This window comes from Biomphalaria glabrata, chromosome 15 (assembly GCF_947242115.1).
Source record: "Biomphalaria glabrata chromosome 15, xgBioGlab47.1, whole genome shotgun sequence".
In the NCBI taxonomy this organism is placed as follows: Eukaryota; Metazoa; Mollusca; class Gastropoda; family Planorbidae; genus Biomphalaria; species Biomphalaria glabrata.
This window is the reverse complement of record NC_074725.1, coordinates 7590394-7611362: the sequence shown is the minus strand read 5'-3', so window position 1 is coordinate 7611362 and position 20969 is coordinate 7590394. Positions and strand designations below refer to the sequence as shown.

Sequence of the window (20969 nt, the reverse complement as noted above, 5' to 3'; positions counted from 1 at the left end):
CCCATGAGTATTTGCAAGTCCTGCCTCATTGTGCCTGGGCCTATAGGCTGCCTCCTGAAAACGAATTTGACATGATGTTCTATAATATTCTATATAGATCGGCACCTTTTACTTGTTACAGTGCTTTGTAGACACCAGGAAAATTAAATTCTGGAGCTCGAAAAGCAAACAATAAAAGCTTGGGGCAGTCTAGAGCCTGTTGACTCTTCAATAAATAAATAAATAATATATATATATAATCTCTAAAAATATTAGTTTGGTATAACAACACTTTAAAGTTATCCTTCGAAACACTAGTTCCGAACAAAACAATATAAACTGGTTTTAGTGAAAATTCATATATTTTATTATTATTATTATTAATATATAATCTTTTAATTGAATTTTTATCTTTCATATCTTCTGGTTTCATCCTTTAACATTGACAGATCAAAAGAAGTGATACGCTTCACTGCAAGATGCGAGTTTACTGTGTAGATTAGTATAATTCAATCTCTATACGATAAATGCACTTAATAGTGTTCCATAACTCGAAACATCAACCCATCAACGTTATCTCACTGTTGTCGTGTTTGTCTTAAATAATTAGAATTTTTATTTAAGATGCCGACCAACATTACTGCTAGTAGTAAAATAAAGAGATGCTAATTCTCAGAATAATTGAAGACAGTTAAACTATTCGTGATTTGATTTGAGTACAGAAAATGAAGCTAAGTGTGTTGTGATTCGTACGAGTTGGTTGCAAACAAGGGCAGCACTGCCTTAGAACGTCATATATGTTACCAGCAGACAAGGGCAGCACTGCCTTAGAACGTCATGTTGCCAGCAAACATGGGCAGCACTGTCTTAGAACGTCATGTCTGGAATTCCAGCGAGAAACGCGAAATAATTTACACTTCGTCAATACTTTTGTTTTTGAAACGAAACACTCTTTCATGAAGGCTTGTGCTGCTAAAACATCATTAGCTAATCTCGATGTCACATTTCATAAGTCTTGTAAGTCTATTGACTGTAGGGCTACTGCGGAAGATGTTTGAAGACCGATTTGGAAATTGCTAAGAATATTGCATGTGCAAGAATAAAAACAGAGGCAATTATATACATACCAAAGTCATTGGTCATAAAACTGTTGCAAAAGTACTATATAGGTTAAGTGACATTAGCTGTTTTGAAGTCGCTACAGATGCAAGTAATCATGGTGCAGACAAAATATTATCAGTAGTAGGTCAGTACTTTGGTTGTATAAGTTGCTTGAACACATATATATTTGCTGGCGCTGGACAGCACAGTAAATAAAACTTCTGAAACCATATCAACCAACATAACTTAAAGAAACTCATGAGAAAAACAAGAGTGTTGTGTTCGTTGACGACAAAGCTAATGTGAACTTTGGAGTTTAATTAAACAGGAAACAAGGCAAAAAAAAATTTTCTAGCTGAAAACTGAGATTAAGAAGCAGCTTTTTAGTGAAGGGTGCCCAGTGCTTTCGCAGGATGTTTAATAAATATATTAAAAGATGATCTATTGTCATGCATCAAGTACCAAAAGGAAAGAGTTATCGATGTGAACGATGTTCAATTCTTTACAATCTTCCAACTAAGAACAGGACACATAGGCCTACAACTTTGTTAAATTACCATCTTAACAAAAAAAATCCCACACACCTTCCCCTTTGTAGACACTGTGCCCACCCTTATGAAACTGTAAACCATATCCTCTTTGAATGCCCCATCCTATTCCACCTTAGGCAGACGCTACTACCACTGCAGCCCAACATAACCAACCTACTGTAAGGCCGTGCTGAACAACTGAAGAAAACATCACACTATTTGTAACATAATGATATTTTATGTACATGTGCACACTGGCGCGTCAGTGCTAGTTTCTTCAACTTTCTTGCGTAGGGATGCTGCTAAGCGACGTGGTGGATGAATAACTCTTTTAGCATTTTCCTGTAACTGAATCTTGTATTCTCCTGGCAGTGTTCCAGTTGTTTTCAGCATTTCAGGAAATTCTCTTTGTAACTCGTCTTCTGCCTTGGATTCTATGCTGTCTATCCGTTGTAGTAGTCCTAAACATTCTGCTGTGTCACCACTCAAAATGTTCTCTTGGTTAATGTCTACTATCTCAAATCTTGCTTTCACCTCTTGGATATTATTTTTCAAAGGTAGCACAACTGCTCCAAAAGTCTTAATAACATGATTAGAGTAAAACTTGAGCGACTTTGCTGAATAAGCAAGTTTTACTTTGTCTTTGAGCTTTTCAAACTCTGACTTGACAAGAATGTTACATCTTGCACCAGTGTCGATACGAAAAATTAATGTCTTTACAGTCCACTTGTCTTCAACGACATTGATGTTCTCAAGATTACCCTTTTTATACTGGCTACGTGCAGTACTAACAGGTACAATATTTTCATCACTGTGGCTGCCATCTTCTACCAGATTAACGTTGCGTCTTTTTCTGCACATTTGAAACCAGTGGTTTTTCTTCTTGCAGAAATTGCATGTGGTTCCTATTGCTGGAAATTTTCCCTTTTCATGGTTCTTGCCACATTTACTACAGAATTTATCTGAGTTGTCTTTAGACTTCTGCTTGAGTACATTGTGTAACTGTCTCTTGATTGCTAGAACTTCTTGGCCCCTAAACATTTTCACTTGGCTTTGCGACATTTCATATTGTTGTCCAATTTCTATAGCCATGCTAAGGGTCAAATTCTGTCCCTGGTCAAGTAGTTTCAACTGCACCTTTTCGTGTATGACTCCACTAATGATCAAATCAATAAGTATTTCATCTGGATCATCATACTCACAGTCCATAATGAGAAGTTTTAAATCTTTAACAAAGTTATCAAAACTTTCTCCTTCTACCTGCTTTCTCTGATGTGCTCTAAATCTAGACACTCTTTTATTTTGTCTTGGCCTTATGTAGTCTTCTATTTTCTTTAATAGAAATTGCGAATCTCCCTCTTCACTATCAGTAATATTTAGAGTTTTGTAAACTTCTCGGCCCTGTTGACCTATCCACATTCCCAGCCATCCGGCTTTTTGTTTAGGCCTACTATCGGCACCACCTAACGGTCCTTTGAAACAAAAGCTCACCTGCTGTTGAAACCTTAAAAACTCTTGATATAGATCTTAAGCATTCCAATTCAAGATTGGTTTCTCAAAATAAAAAGAAGCCATTATTAGATTAATAAAAATCTTTGTCTGGACAGCTTTTTAAGTTTTACTCTGACACCATGTAGAATTTCAATGGAATCATGAAAAAAACAAGTTTGAAGAATTGAAACATCTTTGTACAAACTCTCCAGTTTTAGCATATTTTCATGTCAACAAGAACGTGGAGATAGAATGTGATGCAAGTAAAGATGGACTGTGAGCAGTATTACTCCAGCAAGGTCGTATAATTGCATACGCATCAAGAGCTCTCACAGATACAGAAACAAGATATGCTCAAATTGAGAAGGAAATGCTTTCAATTGTGTATAGTACAAGCAAATTTCACTGCTACATATTTGGTAAAGAAGTAACAGTTTATAATGATCACAAACTTCTGGAGCAAATCTTCAAGAAACCTTTATTGTCAGCACCAATGAGAATACAGAAGATGCTAATAAGACTACAGTGGTATGATCTGAAAGTCTGTTACAGAAAAGGCAAGGAAATGTTTATCTCCGATACACTTTCTCGTGCACATCTACCAAATACTGATACACAGACATGTGAATTTACAGATGATTCAGTGCATATGATCTCTGTAAGTGATTCGAAATACAGTGAAATTCAAGACTGTACTTGAAAAGAACTTTCAATGCTTCTGGAAGTAATTATGACTGGTTGGCCAGACACAAGAAGCGAGACTCCAATTGAAGTCAGGCCATATTGGGATTCAAGAGACTTATCAACTTCGGGTGTTATTATATACAAAGGTCTGAGAATAGTCATGCCACCCAGCTTACGTAAATACATGTTAAATCTGATTCACAAGTCTCACTTAGGAATAGTCAAGTGTAAGCAGAGAGCCAGACACCAGATCTCAAGGTGGTGAAGAAACACTTTGACTCCGAGAAACAGTCTCAGAAACATTATTATGATAAGAGGAAAGGAGTTAAGAGTCATAATCCATTACAAGACAGAACGGCAGTCAGAATGCAACTTAATTCTAAGTGGAAACCAGGAACAGTAGTTTCGAAGCATTCTAAGCCTAGATCAAATAATGTCAAAAGTGGAAATAAGGTCTACAGAAGAAATAGAAAACACATCAGAAAGTCCTCTGAGAAAGCAATCAGATTTGACAATAATTATGACTTTCCAGATGACATCTCAGAACAACTGGAACCACAATACCTCGAGAGTCCAAGATTACAAACTACGCTAGATGCAGAGCCGCCACTACACACTGCTTCTTCTAACACATCTAGACCACATGAACCTTACGTAACACGCTCAGGCAGAATAGTTAACAAACCCAAGAGACTTGATTTGTGAACTTGATTTGTGAATAGACTTTTTAGTTGCCTAGTTTCGTTTGTTTAAGTTTGTTAGTTATTCTGATAAATAGATTTTCTGAATTCAAGAAGAGAGATGTAACATAATGATATTTTATGTACATTTGCACACTAGCGCGTCAGTGCAACACCGCTGGTGTTTACGTAATAAATGGAGTGTTCCTAATATGTCTTCCCTCTTAAACACTAGTTTGTTATTTGTGTAATGCGAAAATTCTACACTATTTTTTCCTTGGCACAGTCTGCACAAGAGTTCACAGTTCAGCATCAAAAAGCTGGCTAGAGGAAGAAGACGTCTAACAGTGCTGTGGCTCTAATGAAATTTGTTACTAAAAACTAGGCTATGACTCAGTGAAAAGTATTCTTTTCACAAAGTATGATTTGGAGAAAATGTCTTGCATGGATTTCCATTCGTATGTTAGAGCGCATGAAAAACATCTGGAAAAAAGTATTTTCTTCTGAGAAATATAATAGAATGACTAAGAATGTAATAATTAAAGTTGCTCAACAGTATATCAAATAAGATATAATATATATATATATATATATATATAATATATATATATATATATATATATATATATATATATATATATATATATGTATAATTCTCTTCGTGGCCCAACCATGCGGGACATCACGGTGGAAAAAGTCATAGAAAGATAACTCTTATTTCTGCAAGTCGGGCTAGAGTTACCCCACGCAACTTTCGCGGTGACAAAGTGCCGCAGAGAGCGAGGTTCAGAAAAAAAAAGGGGGGGGGGGGCGTATGCTACGCCGCGGGTCAGCTTGTCAAGTATAATCAAATAAATCTAAGCCCAGGTTTTGAAAGTTTACTTTGTCTTTTTTGGTTGTCCCCCTTTGTAATGTTTTGTCCTCCTTTGGGTATGTAGGTGTTGGGCAGGGCCGGTCTTAGGCCGCTGCAACCTATGTAGAGGCAGTGGGCTCTGCACTTACATAGGCCCCTCGCTTAATTCTAAATGTATAGTATTAAATTAAACCATTATAAATTATAGGCATATTAGAAGTTTCCCGCGGCCAACTGATTTTCTACGCGCTTATGGAAATCTCCTGAACAATAGATAGAATTGTCATATTGGGGTGTCATTCAATTACTTGAGGTCAACAATTCAGGAAGATTAAACAATTTGGCAATACTTGCTATTGTTATTGAGCCTGGTCTATGTAGGAAACAGAATTTTGATGATATAGGCCTACTGTATGACTTCGCTACATGCAAGGCTCGTAAAGTTAATTTTATCGTGATATTGTACTTAGTAAAGAATGAATACAATGTATTTCTTAAAATTAGATGTAGGTCTAAATCCTTTCTATCTTTTCTTATGTCAACATTGTAGACATGGCCTAGATCCATAAAATACTATAGCTGTAATAGAGTCGGACAACTTTATTTTTTTTGAGGGTCTTAAGTTTGTTTTAGGGCTACAATACATACACTACGGTCTAAGTTGGTACCCATGGAACATTCCTGCCTAGTTTTATCAAGATTGGTCAAGCGGTTTTGATGTCTATAAGTAACATACATACATCCATACATCCATCCATACATACACCTCACATTCTACTTTATAATATAGATATAGGGCCTATATAATAAACTTGTAATTTTGTGAAAGTTGAAGTTAATAATAAGGCTTGTCTTCGAATACGAAGATTAATGAGAATTGCAGTATTTCCCGTGTCTACGCAGCCCCAGCTGTGACCTACTTATTTTGCCACACACAGCGCAGGCATAACAATTGTCCGCCGGTGGTCGATTTAGATTTTCTTCTCGCCGTCTAGGTCTTTCCTCTGCAGCTGATTTTCTTTTGGTCTCAAATGTATATCCCGCGGCCTTTGTGAGTTACCTCCATGCAACCAGGTGCTCCCTTCTATGTTAGGGTTATATTTGTAATTAATACGTGTTTAGTATCGATAGATCCGCAGTGATAGTCCATAAGTACCCACTAGTGAGCCCAGTAAGGAAACGGACACCAAGTTCAAGGACTTCTTTAGTGTGGGATGTGAGTGATGAATGAGGATATTTGAACCAACGTGTATGCAAACGAGTCAGACACACAGCAAGCGTCAGGCACAACAAGAGTATGACACATCAAAATAGAAAGAGTCCAGTCATAGCAAGAGTCAGACACATAGGAAGGGTCCAACACATTTCAAACGTCAGACATAGCAAGAGTCAAACAAGAACAAAACTAAGTCAGCTCTTTGTAAAAAGACTTTATTTTAAATGATATTTCTGACAGACCAAACAGATTGGACTGCTGCTTAATTTGTATTCTTTTAAGAGAGCTATAACTGTGAAATCTCTAAAGAAAACAAAATGAATTGTAATTGCTATGTTTAACAAGTGACTCCATTAATAATAGAGTTAGTAAGTTGTTACACAGTCAGTGATTAGCTCAGCTGAGATTCTAGACTATGTATATGACACTGACATCAGAATAAATCAGGAGTAATAAAGAAAAATGAAGTTTCTTTGAATGAAATGTAGTTCCAGACAAAGCACAAAATGTGTGCACAGGGACAAACACAAGATGTGTGCACAGGGACAAACACAAGATGTGTGCACAGGGACAAACACAAGATGTGTGCACACAGACAAACACAAAATGTGTGCACAGGGACAAACACAAGACTGCGTGTACAGGATTAGACAGTTTCATAGCAACACATCTCAAATGTTAAGGTCAAGCAGACAGCTAATGATAGTTTTGACAAAATTACACAGATAACTTTTTTTCGTTAACTTTATCATCACTATCTGAGTTTATTGGACAATATGTCATTAAATTATCAAATTGTTCATTGGAAAAGGAGTCAATGTTGAAAGTTATGAAGATTATTCAAATATGTAAAATAAACTTATAGAATGATACCAAATAAAATAAAAAATAAGCCAAAAACTAAAATGCTCAGTTTAAAGACTCATATTTTAATGGGTGTTTTTTTTTCTGTCTCTTTTTTATTCATCCAAATCTTTGTAATCTTTGTCTTAAAATATGATTGCAAATTGAAACTCTGATAAATTACATCAAATACATTTTTAATTTGTCACAAAGAAGTTTGGTAATGATTTCTCGTAGAAACATTCTTTTCACCTCCTCATTATAATGTGATTGTGTAAATAATTAATTCTTCATGAAAAAATATTAAAAGTTTCAAAGGCACATTTCTGGCAAAAGACATGGACGTTTCTGTCATTGAACTTGTGTAGTATTTATTTCCTGAAGCATCAAAATCAAGTGTTTTTTTTTGTTTTTCTTAGAGGCTTCTCTTGCTAGTTTTTTGAACACAGATGAACAGTGACACGTTGAGCATTAAAACATAGAGATTGCACAAGTGACTAGATCCACTACTGAAATCTTTGAAAGTTTAAACAAAAAAGTCGGGTGCAGGTGGCTTTTTGTTTTGACAACTGAAACAAATCAAAGCCATTTTCTCCTTCACCTCTAAGGCAATAAATGGCATAACCTTCTTGTGTTCCAATAATTTTGACTTAACAATGAAAAAAAAAAAAGTGACACGATTGTAGGCACATCTGTTCACTTATACACACAACAAAAAGTGAATGAAGCACCAAGCACTCTCTGAGTTGCATCATTTATTCCTTTTCAAACAGTGGCCAGGATTATTTGGGTGAGTAAGTAATAGATGCACAATAGATATTTTACATTCAAAGGTAAACACGTTAGTTTTTTGTTTATAAAAAAAACAGCTTTAGGCAAAATCTGAAAAATCTATTAAATTGTATTGTTTACTGACAACATATACACAAAAAAGACTTTAAAAAGAATATAACTAAAAACAATGAAAAAATAGAACCATTTAAAAATTGTTGTATCTATTGCAAAAAAAAAATGATGGCAGGATAAATAAAAAAAATATATATACATGTTAAAAAAAAAAAAAAAAAAAACAACAAACAACTATTTGTTCAAAATTATTTGTACTTATGAATATGAAGATGAATTCTAATCACATAAGTTTGACAGTAACAAATATTTCTAAAATTGAATAAATTGTATAACTGAATATTCATTTTCACACATCCTTCATACAAACACTGCACCTACTGACACGGTTTCGTGTATAGCCTGACTTTAAGGTCTGGCTAACAGGTGTAAGGAATTCAGAGTTGGGCTCCATTGCTGTCAGCCAGAAGCTGTACTTGTTGGCAAAGTAGTGACATGTGCCACGGCCGCCATTGCATTCAATGAATGGAGTAGCACGGAAATCTTCAAGACAGCTGCCAGGGCTTGAAAAGGACTGGCCACCACCACCAGGGCCAGCAGCTGTGTGCTGTGGGTAAAGAAAACAATTATATAGGCTGGTGCTGAAATGTAAGAACAGACCCCTTGTTTAGAAAAAAATATTCTAACTGAAACTTTTCATTACATTTACTTATAACAGACGAAAATTACGGTAGATAATGAAAAAAAAAAATGTAATTAATTATTTCTGATATATAGATCTATCCAGTAACCAGCTCTTTGCTATTAAATAAAAAAAAAATCAGATATCACTGTAATAGAAGTCAAAATTGAAAGTGTCACAGGTAACACAGAAAGGCATGACCTATAAGGTTGATAATATCAGAAATTTATATAACTACTGTTACACATAGTGTAACAACTCAAGAAATCTGAACCTCCATGGCTTTCAAGGGTGATAGACAAATCAATTTATTATGATTCCTATTGTTACGATTCTCTCTTCCTACTCAGGCCTTCCGTAAACACTGCTAAAACTCAACACAACACATCAACACATCAAGAACCTGACAACAAGAGCTTCACAATATCGGGTACTTTAATAATGAGTGAATAAGTAGATAACAGCCAATACTAGACAATTGGCATCAAAGACATCAACAACTAAAATGTCACTCTGTACATCACCGTACAAAACTCTACTGTCTCTCTTTCTGGACTTGTACATCAACACATGAGGACTCAACCAGGACCGACTTCATAGCCGACTAACAGTCCCGGTCTCGACGCTCTCCGGTCTTGAACTGCCGCTTTCTTACACACTGTGTCCTCGTACACGCAGGCTTTCGATCACATGACCATAACATTGGTCATATTTGCGTGTAATCGTGTAATCGTAGTACTGTCCCTTGTCCATGGCCCCGCTGACCTGAGTGATTCACGTGTGTGTCAGCTGAGCCTATAGTCAACCCTTTTGCGCCGCCAATAGGGTCATAACACTATTTATGCAACAGTAGTTTAGGATCAAACATTTTTATGACTTAGACTTGAACAAGTAGAGGTAGGAGACATAAAAAAAAATGGAATTGAAGGACATGCAGTCCACCAAAGCAATGCAAAGATTAAGGAGAATGTTTAGCAGAAAGCTTTAAGTAATTACAAGTTTCACAAAAATTGATTTGAACCAAAGATCCATCTATTTAACTTACCATAGCAAAGGAGTATCCAAACCACAATCTTGACCACCTATTTGGACATTCAGGTACAACGGTCGATTGGCTATGGATTGCAATAACATTGGAGGGCACATCACACACAACACATCGACTGATATATCTGCGAATCTCATTCTCTGCAACTGGCATCATTGGGATGGGAGCGTTGGTGGAGAGCCAGTAGGTGCGGTCATTGCGGGAGGCATAGTTGCAGACATTGTTGATGTTGCAAAACATGAATGGCATAGTGCTGAAACGTCTAAGACAAGAGCCAGCCCAGCCTAAAAAGAAAAAAAAAATGTTTAGATGTAAAAAAAAATTGTCCCATTTATTCACATTACCATGAGTCAATACTTCTCTTATCTATTTATATTATATAATTATAGATTGCTATGACCCTGCATTGTGCACTGTCATTAGACGCAAAATTGTGCACCATGGTACACAAGAGAGAAACAGAGGATCCTGAGGATGTAAACGAGGGGCTTTAGCTGTTATTGGTTTGGCTATGTTTTCTTATTTATGATTAAATGTGTTGTTTTATAATCCATTCATGAAGGTTATTTGTCTAAGTTATTATACACATCCATGGTAAGAGAAGTTTCTGATCTAACAATGAAAGTTGTAGTGTTTTGTTTTTTTTCCAAGTTAATTTTCGTTCTCTTTCCAATATTTTTTCAATCTCAGCCCTTTTCTCAGCAATATTCCTACCTTTCCAACTAGGCCCTACTTCCAACTGGTCTGACCTCTATTATGTCTCTTCTCCACTCAATGTTGTGTTCCAAGGACAGAGATATTCATCAAATGATGATGTCATAGACAACAAGTATTTTATGGAGAATGATGCTCAATGCTATTTACTAAATAGTAACCTTTGAATACAATCCATATATCATATAAATAAATAAATAAAGTAAAGTTTCCCTTTCAGACCATGTGGTCAAAGGGCAGATGATGTAAAGGGTAAAGATCATCTGTTTCTGTGGCCCACGGTTAACAAGGGTATCAACCAATCACCTTTATTTTTCCTTAACTAATGTCAGGTACCTATTAGAGCTGGTTGGATCCTAAAGATCCCCAAAATAAAAATCGCAGTCTTCACCAGGATTCAAACCCAGGACTCTCTTGTTTGGAAGCCAAGATCCTCCTATAGTAAAACTCCCCTTTTAGAACATGCGGTCTAAAGGGCAGAGGATGTAAAGGTCATGTTTCTGTGGCTCACAGTTAATGAGGGTGTCATGTGGCCAGTACGACAACCAGCTGCCTTTATTTTCCCAACTGATGTCAGGCACCCATTAAAGCTGGGTAGACTCAGAGGCGCCTTAAAAATTCCAACTGAAAAAAATCAACAAGATTGTAACCAGGCACCCTCCAGTTTGGAAGCCAAGCACTTTACCATTCGGTCACTGCACCTCCTATATATGTATACCCGATAAAAAAAATAAGCTTAAAGATCTGATCAAGGCAAGAAATTGTGGATTTAAACTCAGATGATTTTTGATTGCCATCTATGATGAATGAGTACATTAAATTAATTATACATCCTAATTTGAGTTCATTTCTAAAAGTGATTGAGTTGTACATGTACTTACCTAGATCCTGATGGTGTGATCTCTCATTGCCTTCAATATACAACAAACTGTAACCCTCCCACATTGGGTAGGAATCGTTGCCACACTTAGGAACCAAATCAGACATACTGTGACGAACCATGAGGTAGCCAGTTGGAGGAGTGGCTCCTGATAAGCCTGGAGGACCACGATTACCTTTTATACCTTCAGGACCTGAAATGCAAATTTAAAAAATATGCAATTAGATAACTCAAGCTTATTGTGAACATAAAAAATGATAGATGAAAAAATAATGTGCAGTATTTTATAATTATTAAAATGTTCATTTTATGGTCAGTGTTTGCTACTAATACTAAAAGTTCCCCTTTCAGACCTTGCAATCTACAGGGCAGATGATGTAAAGGTCATCTGTTTCTGTGGCCCATGGTTAACGAGGATTTCATGTGGCCAGCACAACGACCAACAGCCTTTACTTTTCCCCAACAAATGTCAGGTACCCATTAGAGCTGGGTGGACTCAGAGGCACCCAAATATCCTGAAGTTAAAATCCCAGTCTTCACCAATAATAAGACATATGGATACTAATAACAATTTGCATAGGAAAGATGTAGATCCAGTAAGTTGCAGTGGTGAAGAGGCAGATCCAGTAAGTTGCAGTGGTGAAGAGGCAGATCCAGTAAGTTGCAGTGGTGAAGAGGCAGATCCAGTAAGTTGCAGTGGTGAAGAGGCAGATCCAGTAATGTGCAGTGGTGAAGAGGCAGATCCAGTAAGTTGCAGTGGTGAAGAGGCAGATCCAGTAAGTTGCAGTGGTGAAGAGGTAGATCCAGTAAGTTGCAGTGGTGAAGAGGCAGATCCAGTAATGTGCAGTGGTGAAGAGGCAGATCCAGTAATGTACAGTGGTGAAGAGGCAGATCCAGTAATATGCAGCAATAAAGATGCAGGATAAACATACAATGTCTATGATGTTTTTTGCCTTTTATGCAAGGACCCTTGGAAGCCATGCATCAAAGGCTGAGTGACGAGTGCGCCTCAATAATGTTTCCTCTTGACTATATTTATATTTAGTTTGTTGTTTTCATACAGCCTAAAGTACTACATATTGAAAGAAATGAGGATATAATATGTAAAAACACTGCTAAGTATTGGTAATACACATTGATAATATAGTTTACCTGGAATACCGTTTTCTCCTGGACGACCGTTTAAGCCATCATTACCAGGTATACCTGGTTCCCCAGGAATACCAGGTTGGCCTGAATCTCCTTTAGCACCCTTCTGACCAGCCTGACCTAGAGGACAATAAAAGAAGTGTACTTACTGACCTAAGTAATTCAGATGGTGTCATAAACTAAGAATGAAATGAGCTTGTGCTTCCCCTTGAAACAAAATGGTTGAGAGCCAGTAAATTTGTATTGAAATATGTTAAAGCTTTCTACTATATCTATATTTCAATAGTTCCCCTTTCAGACCTTGCCATCTATAGGGCAGATGATGTAATTGTCATCTGTTTCTGTGGCTCACGGTTAACGAGGGTGTCATATGGCCAGCACAACGACCAACCGCCTTTACTTTCCCCAACTAATGTCAGGTACCCATTAGAGCTGGACTCTAGGCACCCAAATATTGATTAATCTTAGATTAAAAAAATATTTTCTTTGTCATGTTAATATTTTGTTTTGAACTTCAGGCATGATTTAAGCTGGTTATAATGTAATTTTAAATCTAATAGCCTGGTCAATCAACTTTAACATTAGTTTTGAGTAGAGTACTGTTACATCAGATATACATACACATTACTTTGATAGATGCCCCTTACCTATATCACCCCGCTCTCCCTTCAGTCCGTCAAGGCCTGGGAAGCCTTCATCACCTTTCTCACCAGCAGGACCCCGTGGGCCAGGTGGAGCTTGAGTCAGTGTGCAGACACCGCTGGGTCCTGGGAGACCATCAACACCAGGGTCACCCATTGGACCTAAACAGAAGAAGAAAAAACCTTGAAGTAAGTCATGCACCAAAACAGAAATGGTTATAAACTTATCATCTTATGTATTAAATTATAATCATTCCTTCTGAACAGAAAATAAATACAAGTATCCATTTATTATTCTAGTTCTGCATATTAATTAGAGAGACTTTAAATCTGATAAGTCATTGGTTTTCCTGGCTGAATCAGGCAACCCATTCCATCTCTAATGGCAATCGGGAAAAAGGAGCACATGTAAAAATTTGTCCTAGCATATGGAATTAAAAAATATGCCTTTATCTTTTGCCTCTTTCTTAGTATTTTATTAGGTTATGTTTTTATATTTGTAAATTATGGTTAAGTGTTTTATATGTTATTGCTACTTTGCTTTTTCTTTTTAGTCTTTTGTCCTGAAGTGTCTCAAACAAAGGTGATTATATGATTAAAGTATATATATATTTTTGTAATACTGACAGCTGTTTAAAACAGCTCTTTCCTCTCAAAGTTTTACGAAACAACTGCATTAAAAGTTCATTATTGTAAACAGCAGTTTAAAAAAACAAACACCTTAGTCCACTTACCTGGTTCTCCTCTTTGTCCACGTTCACCGAATGGACCTAGATCTCCCTTTTCTCCTGGTGGACCCTGTAACCCAGGTAAACCATCTTGCCCATCAAGTCCTGGACGTCCAGGCTCCCCTTTTTCTCCATCAAGTCCTAATAATTTTTGTACACAATACTTCAGTTAACCATGTCAATCAAGCAGCACTTAAAATCATTTCAAAATATTACTTTAAATTATAAAGGACGATTTGCAATTTTAAAAAAGTATTTTAAACCCAAGAATTTTTTAAAAATAATGATTACCAATTTAATTATGAAAGCAATTTTAAACTGAGTGATTTCCTTCGATAACAAGCAAAATAATAAAAAAACTTTAAAAATCAATTTCTCCTTTATAAAGCTGATGGTGGTCTATATTTCTCATTCTATTTATTTCTGTATTTCAAGGAGTTTTTCCTGTGAACTTTGCACAATCTAGTTCTTCTATTAACAGTTCAGGTAATGATTTCTCCAATGCACAAAATAAGACTAAGACTAAGACTGCTTTATTGATCTTTATGGAGACTAGTTGTGATTACAAGGACTCTTTTCTCATATAAAGACAACACAACAGAAACATACACATAAATAGAACAGACACGACATAAAGAGTTCATTCAGTGACTACACACATATTTGTTTGTAGATTTAGTCAATTCTGAATACAAAGAAATCTTTGAGTCTAGTGCAGTGAATCCTGCTGAAACTATGTGCAAAATAAAGAGAAATAGATAAGCCAAAATAAATTTTAAGAGGATATTTTGAAAAATTTGAGTTTTCACCATGTGGCATATTAGGTAGCTATTATTTCAAAGATATACATAAACTGTCAAATTTGTAGGAAAATCATTAGACCCATTTTTTTTTTACAATACCCGTTGAGTGCCCCACCCAGCTTGAACCAATGAAGAGTTTGGGAGGAATTGTAAAAGAAACCATATTGTGAACAATATTAGAAACATATCCTTATCTTGACAAATTACAGGGACATAACCTCATATTGACAACTTACAGGAAAAAAAATTCATATTAAAAACTGACAGGGACATATAACTTCTTATCTGACATTCAAAGGGAAATACACCTGTATTGACAACTCACAGGGGCATAGCCTCACAATGATAACTCACAGGGGCATAGCCTCACAATGACAACTCACAGTTATGGCAATTCAAAGGGAAATACAGTTGTATTGCCAACTCACAGGGGCATAGCCTCACAATGACAACTCACAGGGGCATAGCCTCACGATGACAACTCACAGGGGCATAGCCTCACGATGACAACTCACAAGGGGCATAGCCTCACAAAGACAACTCACAGGGGCATATAACCAATGGATAAAACATCTACATAACAAATTTAGCTTTCTTACTAACAAGGCATAAAACATATCTGCCATAGTAGCACCACCCTAAGGATGTTGCTTAGAGGAATGTTTGTGTTATCTTTTATTCTATGACAGCCATTAATTTTATTATAACCAAACATTGTAAGCCTGAAACCTATATAAGTTAGAATGTACTCTAAGATTGCACCAAAGCAACGCGCAGTATATTTACCTTGTAATCCTATTTCACCTGGAATACCTGGCATGCCTGGTTCACCTTCCTCACCAGGGAAACCTCTATCTCCTTTTTCACCTTCAAACCCTGGTAAGCCACTTTCTCCTATTTCTCCCTTGGGACCATTAAGACCTTAATATTAAAACAAACAACAAACACATTACAATGAAGTCATGGGAGGAAGATTTAATGTTTTAATGAGCTTTGTGACATGGGACTTTTTGCTGCAGACAAAAAAAAAATAATTTTTAAATATAGATAAAGTATATTGTTTGAAAAAGGTTTGTTAAAAAAAAAGATGATAAATATTAATTTGCAAACTATATAAAAAAAATAATCCTGTTTTTGTAATCATTAATTAGGTTAAAACAATGAAAAGTGACACACACAAAGTAAGAGACGCTTACAAGAATAATTAGATCAATAGGAATATGTGTAGTAAGTCCACATCTTAAAGCAGTGTTTCCCAAAGTGGGTACGCGTACCCCCAGGGTTATGGGAAGAGTTTGAAGGGGGTACACATTCCTTTTCATTGACGCAAATGTATGTTATTTATAATAAAAAATGTTTTTTTATTTTTAAGAACAATTTTTTTTTTTTGGGGGGGGGGGGGGGGGGGGAGTACTTAGAGTTACAAAATTTATTGAAGGGGTACGCATATGTTAAAACACTGTCCTAAATGATTGTTTAAAATATTTAAAAGACATACATACAAGATATTAATTTATTTTTCTAAAAAATTATCTAAAGGTTTGTTGTTTAATATTCTTCTTTTTTTCTTGATTCTTAAAGCTGGTATTTCCACTAAGTTTACCTGGCTGTCCATTGATTCCAGGCTCTCCCTTTTGTCCTTTTGGTCCAGGGGTGGCTACATCGCCTGGTTCACCTTTAGGTCCTTGCAATCCTGGTAAACCTCGGCTACCTGAACAGAATTCAAGTGATAGGATAGGTCAATGATGAGACTAGCATGTATAGTTTGTACAAAATATGTTAAATTATTATTATTATTAAATATTTTAACTAATAAAATAAATGTTTGCTTCAATGTATAAATAGAAGATAATGATGTCAAAAAACCTGGTTCTCCTGGGGGACCATCTAATCCATCTGTTCCATCCAAGCCGTTACGTCCAGGTTCACCTTTCATTCCTTGCGATGACAGTCCAGGAAGTCCAGGGAGACCTTCGATTCCAGGAAGTCCTAAAACAAAAAAATGCCTTGAAATTTCCTCCCCTAACAATTTGTCTCTATTTTAACTAATTTTTCACCCTCACCAGTTCCAAAATCTCATTTAAGTAAGGCTTGTTCATTCCAAAATCTGAAGGGACACCACAGGTGATCTACAGACTTGTGCTCTCCATACCTCATTTTTTAAGCATCTCATTAAGGTAAGTCTTTAAGTTGCTCATTTGTCTGCTCTCTCTCCTTTTCTAAGTAATGTTCTATACAGGAAAGTTTTGCAAGACATGGTTGCACTTTTATAATCTTCCTGAAGCCCAATCAGCTCCTTGAATATTTCTCGTGTCTGACATGATGATTGAACATTTTTTTATAAACATTTCATTCCAGTTCTGCAGATAAGACTAGCAGGATATGGTCTGTGCCATTGAAACAAGGCAATGTTTGGAAATTACATAATGACTCAGGGGGAGAAGAAGTATACACATTTGTGGCAATGGGAAAAAAAAGGGGGATGGGATCTGAACATTTGCTGCGTAGACAAACAAAAAATAATTAAAATGAAATAACTGGTACAGTGGTCCATTGACTTTTGCTGGTCTGTCTTTCACAGAAGGGCTATAGGTCTCGTTACAATGGGGAGGTGGGTTAAAAAAAGGTGATTTCCCCAAGCAGTACATATCTGGTCTAGGCATTTTTAACTAGTTCATTTATGGTCTGGGCAATTCTAACAAGCAGCTTGATTCTGGATCCATTATCAACATTGATACAATATTATTACAAAATATTTGAAACTTAAGAAACTAGTCTATTGTCTTTAATTTTCATGTCAGTAGTGATGTTGTCAGCTTAATAATTTTCAGTATTAGTTTCACATTTTAACACTACATCAATTTACGATATCTTTTACAAGTACAATTATAACAATGTGTAATAATAAGGTATAGTCTGCAAATCTGAAGGCTATAATGATCTAGCTTTGATCTATATATTTAGAAACACACAGCACTCTGGCAACAATGGAAAAATACTATATAAACAAGAACATATTTAAAATAATCCAGAAACTTTACAACCAGTTCACTAGTGCAGGATAATTCAACAAAATCATATAGGGACTGGTTTAAAACCACAGTTATAGTTAGACAAGGCTGTCTTTCACCAACCCTTTTCAATACCTTCCTTGAAAGGATAATGGTGGATGCTCTTGAAGGTACTGTAAGCATTGATGGAAGAAGAATTACTATTTTGTGCTTTGGGGATGACTAAATGTTCTGTCAGGGACAGAGGAAGAGCTAGCTGACTTGGTGATGCGCAAAGACAAGACCTTCACAGTATGTAAATCAATGTCAAAAAGGCAAATCATGACCGTTGGCGAACAAGGCTTTAAAGTAAACATCAGTATTGGAGGTGAAAAACTTACAAGCATGCTCATACCTGTGGTTCAATCTCTTGTGTGGACCTGTGAGGAGGGGGAAGGGGGTATCTGAAAGAAGGTTTTCATTTTACCTTAAATCAGTCAGCAAATACAAGTCTGCTTGAGTCAAGATTTGAACTCAAGTGGTTTAAGCCAATCAGCCACACATCCTAACTTAAAATATTATTTGCTAGTGTTACTAAAGCCTAACCTCTGTCTCCTTTTGACCCAGATGGCCCAGGGCCACCAGGTAATCCATCTTCACCAGGTTCTCCTTGTAACCCTACAAAGAAATAGAAAAATAAAAATGATTCCAGTTCCAATACATCACACAAATTTCACTACAAATGAGCAACAAAATAAAAAGTTCACCAAAAACATTAATTAAATTTCATTAAATATAAAGGTGTATAATGTGACATTAACATGTCATTTAAATATATATTAGATCAAATTTTACAGAAATTTTTAACACTCATAATGATTCACATTGAATAAGAGCTTCTGTTTGCCATGAACAAATTTAAACTAAATATTAATCTAAAAAAAAAATTAGGAATGTTGTTGAAATCCACCAATGTGATTTATTTGGCCACACAAATGACTCAAAAAGGCCTTCTCTTAATGTGTCAGATCACTTTAGATGGGCAGCAATGTAACAAATATCAAGAGAAATAGATCCAAATCTGGCTACATTTAGCAGCCCTTTTTTTTTTTTTTTTTTTATGGGGGCTAAATTTAAATGAGATTGTAAAATCTCTTCATGTCCTGATGGAAATCTATTCTCAGGAAGCAATGATTCTCATTTAATGGTTGTTTTTCCAAAAGAAATTTTTTGTGCAACTGATATAAATATTGCTTCAAAGTGGGGTCTCTTAATCAATACATCTACTGACTCTAGTCAAGATCTCTCATGATATTACTATCAAAACTTCACATTTTTTTTAGTTAAATAATAAATGCAATACAAAGAAAGGCTTAAGAAGTGCTGACTCCCCTCCCCAAATAATATTAAACATGTATACAAAAGATGAAACTGAAGTGTTCAGCAGAACATAGTCAACTCAGTGCAGATCTTTGTTTAGCCATTACTGATATCCCATCACTTTTAAAGATGACTGATTTAAAGGGCTAAAAAAATTAAGCTTATTGATTTTTTTAAATACTTGGGCTATAGAGAGACCTATTTCATAACCTTTTATTTAGTCTTGCTTTCTAATTCAATTTACTATGAGATTCCAGCTAATACAGAACATAGCTAACCTCATCTAACATTTTCTAATGGATACTATTTTTTTTAAAAAGTTAGTATGGTTACCATATGGCCATTTTGTTATTGTTCCATTTTCTGTATTCTAATATCATACATAACATATGTATTTTTATAAAGATATTTTTATTTGAAAAAAATATTTGCTAGTTTTTCATTCTTACCAGGCAGGCCAGGCTGGCCAGGTTCACCTTGGGCACCTTTATCTCCATCAATGCCTGGAATTCCAGGTTGACCAGCTTCTCCAGGTGGACCTCTCAAACCAGGCTGACCTAAGTGAAAAATGTTTTAAAATTCTAATAAAGAAAAATATTGAATGAAAACTATTTGTCATGTTTAAACAACTTTCTAAGATCTGGAAAGAACCAAGTCAAATGGTTTCATATGCAAATTATGATTATTACAATTCTATAAGCACTACAGGCTGAAGTTCTAATATTGTTTGCCTCAGTTTGGCATAAGCTTGAACCATGTGAAAAATCTCTACTATTTCAAGCATCAATTAAGTACCTTGTCATTCTAGTTTCTATAGAGGAATCTCTAGGGAAGTATTCTAATAGTCAACTGAATGACAATGGCACAGCCAACCAATAGTTTTAGATCAATATGTTCATTTCTTCATGACCAGAAATTTCCTCAGTTTCACTATGGTAATGAAATTGGAGATGTAACCAAAGTATGTCCAATGGAAATAAATGTCAAAAGTTAACAGTTTGACAGCATACAGAAATATGATTGTATAGTTAAAATGGTGGCATGAACTATATCTTGCATCAATTAATTTTCTTCTAAATTTGTATTTGTTACATAAGAAAAAGTCAAGATATTTAGTCCTCTATCTGAAATGAACTGTGGTGTGGTTTCAAGTTCAGGTAGTTATCCATAAAGAGTCTTTTCTTTGGTACCAGGAAGCCAGTGTCTCTTGACCAGGCCTTTTAATATGGCATAGATTGATGAAGGAAACGGTAGGATCTCCCTTGTGATATGACACAGGGGAAAGTGTTACGTCTTCACTTCACTATAATATGTGTGTGTGTGTTGTAAATCTACTGATCAAGCTTAATGCTGCAAAGTGTTTCTTTAATAATAGGCACAAATTTAACAACCAAGCATCCAATCTCCTTTATGACTCATGGGTTCAACACAAAATCAGAAATTCATTTCAAAACAATATCCCTACTCACTGATAGAGAGGAGAGAGATTCAAGCAAATCAAATAGAACTGTTAAGACATGGCTAATAATTGAACTAGTGTCTTACCATTAAGTCCTGGTTTACCAGGTAAACCTGGCTCTCCTTTTTCACCTCTGATGCCTTCGTATCCTGGGTCACCTTTAGGTCCTGGTAAACCATCCAAACCTTTTATGCCTTCTCTGCCTTGAGGACCTCTATCACCTTTAAGTCCAGGTGGTCCAGGGGGTCCATCAGCTCCAGGCAAACCTGCAT

General features: G+C 35.9%; 1 protein-coding gene across 1 annotated transcript in view; it reads right to left on the bottom strand.

Moving 5' to 3' along the window:
* Positions 1-6733: 6733 nt before the first annotated feature.
* The window catches only part of LOC106057173 (collagen alpha-2(IV) chain-like), an 84220-nt gene continuing 69984 nt past the window's right edge, over positions 6734-20969 (bottom strand). Inside the window, exons 31-42 of the mRNA XM_013214264.2 lie at positions 20784-20963; positions 19688-19795; positions 18465-18536; positions 16735-16857; positions 16472-16579; positions 15655-15789; positions 14072-14206; positions 13344-13499; positions 12700-12816; positions 11549-11740; positions 9951-10237; positions 6734-8830 (exon numbers count right to left, since the gene is read on the bottom strand). Coding sequence (XP_013069718.2) covers positions 8573-8830; positions 9951-10237; positions 11549-11740; positions 12700-12816; positions 13344-13499; positions 14072-14206; positions 15655-15789; positions 16472-16579; positions 16735-16857; positions 18465-18536; positions 19688-19795; positions 20784-20963 — 1871 coding nt within the window. The 3' untranslated portion in view covers positions 6734-8572. The remainder of the gene's footprint in view (positions 8831-9950; positions 10238-11548; positions 11741-12699; positions 12817-13343; positions 13500-14071; positions 14207-15654; positions 15790-16471; positions 16580-16734; positions 16858-18464; positions 18537-19687; positions 19796-20783; positions 20964-20969) is intronic.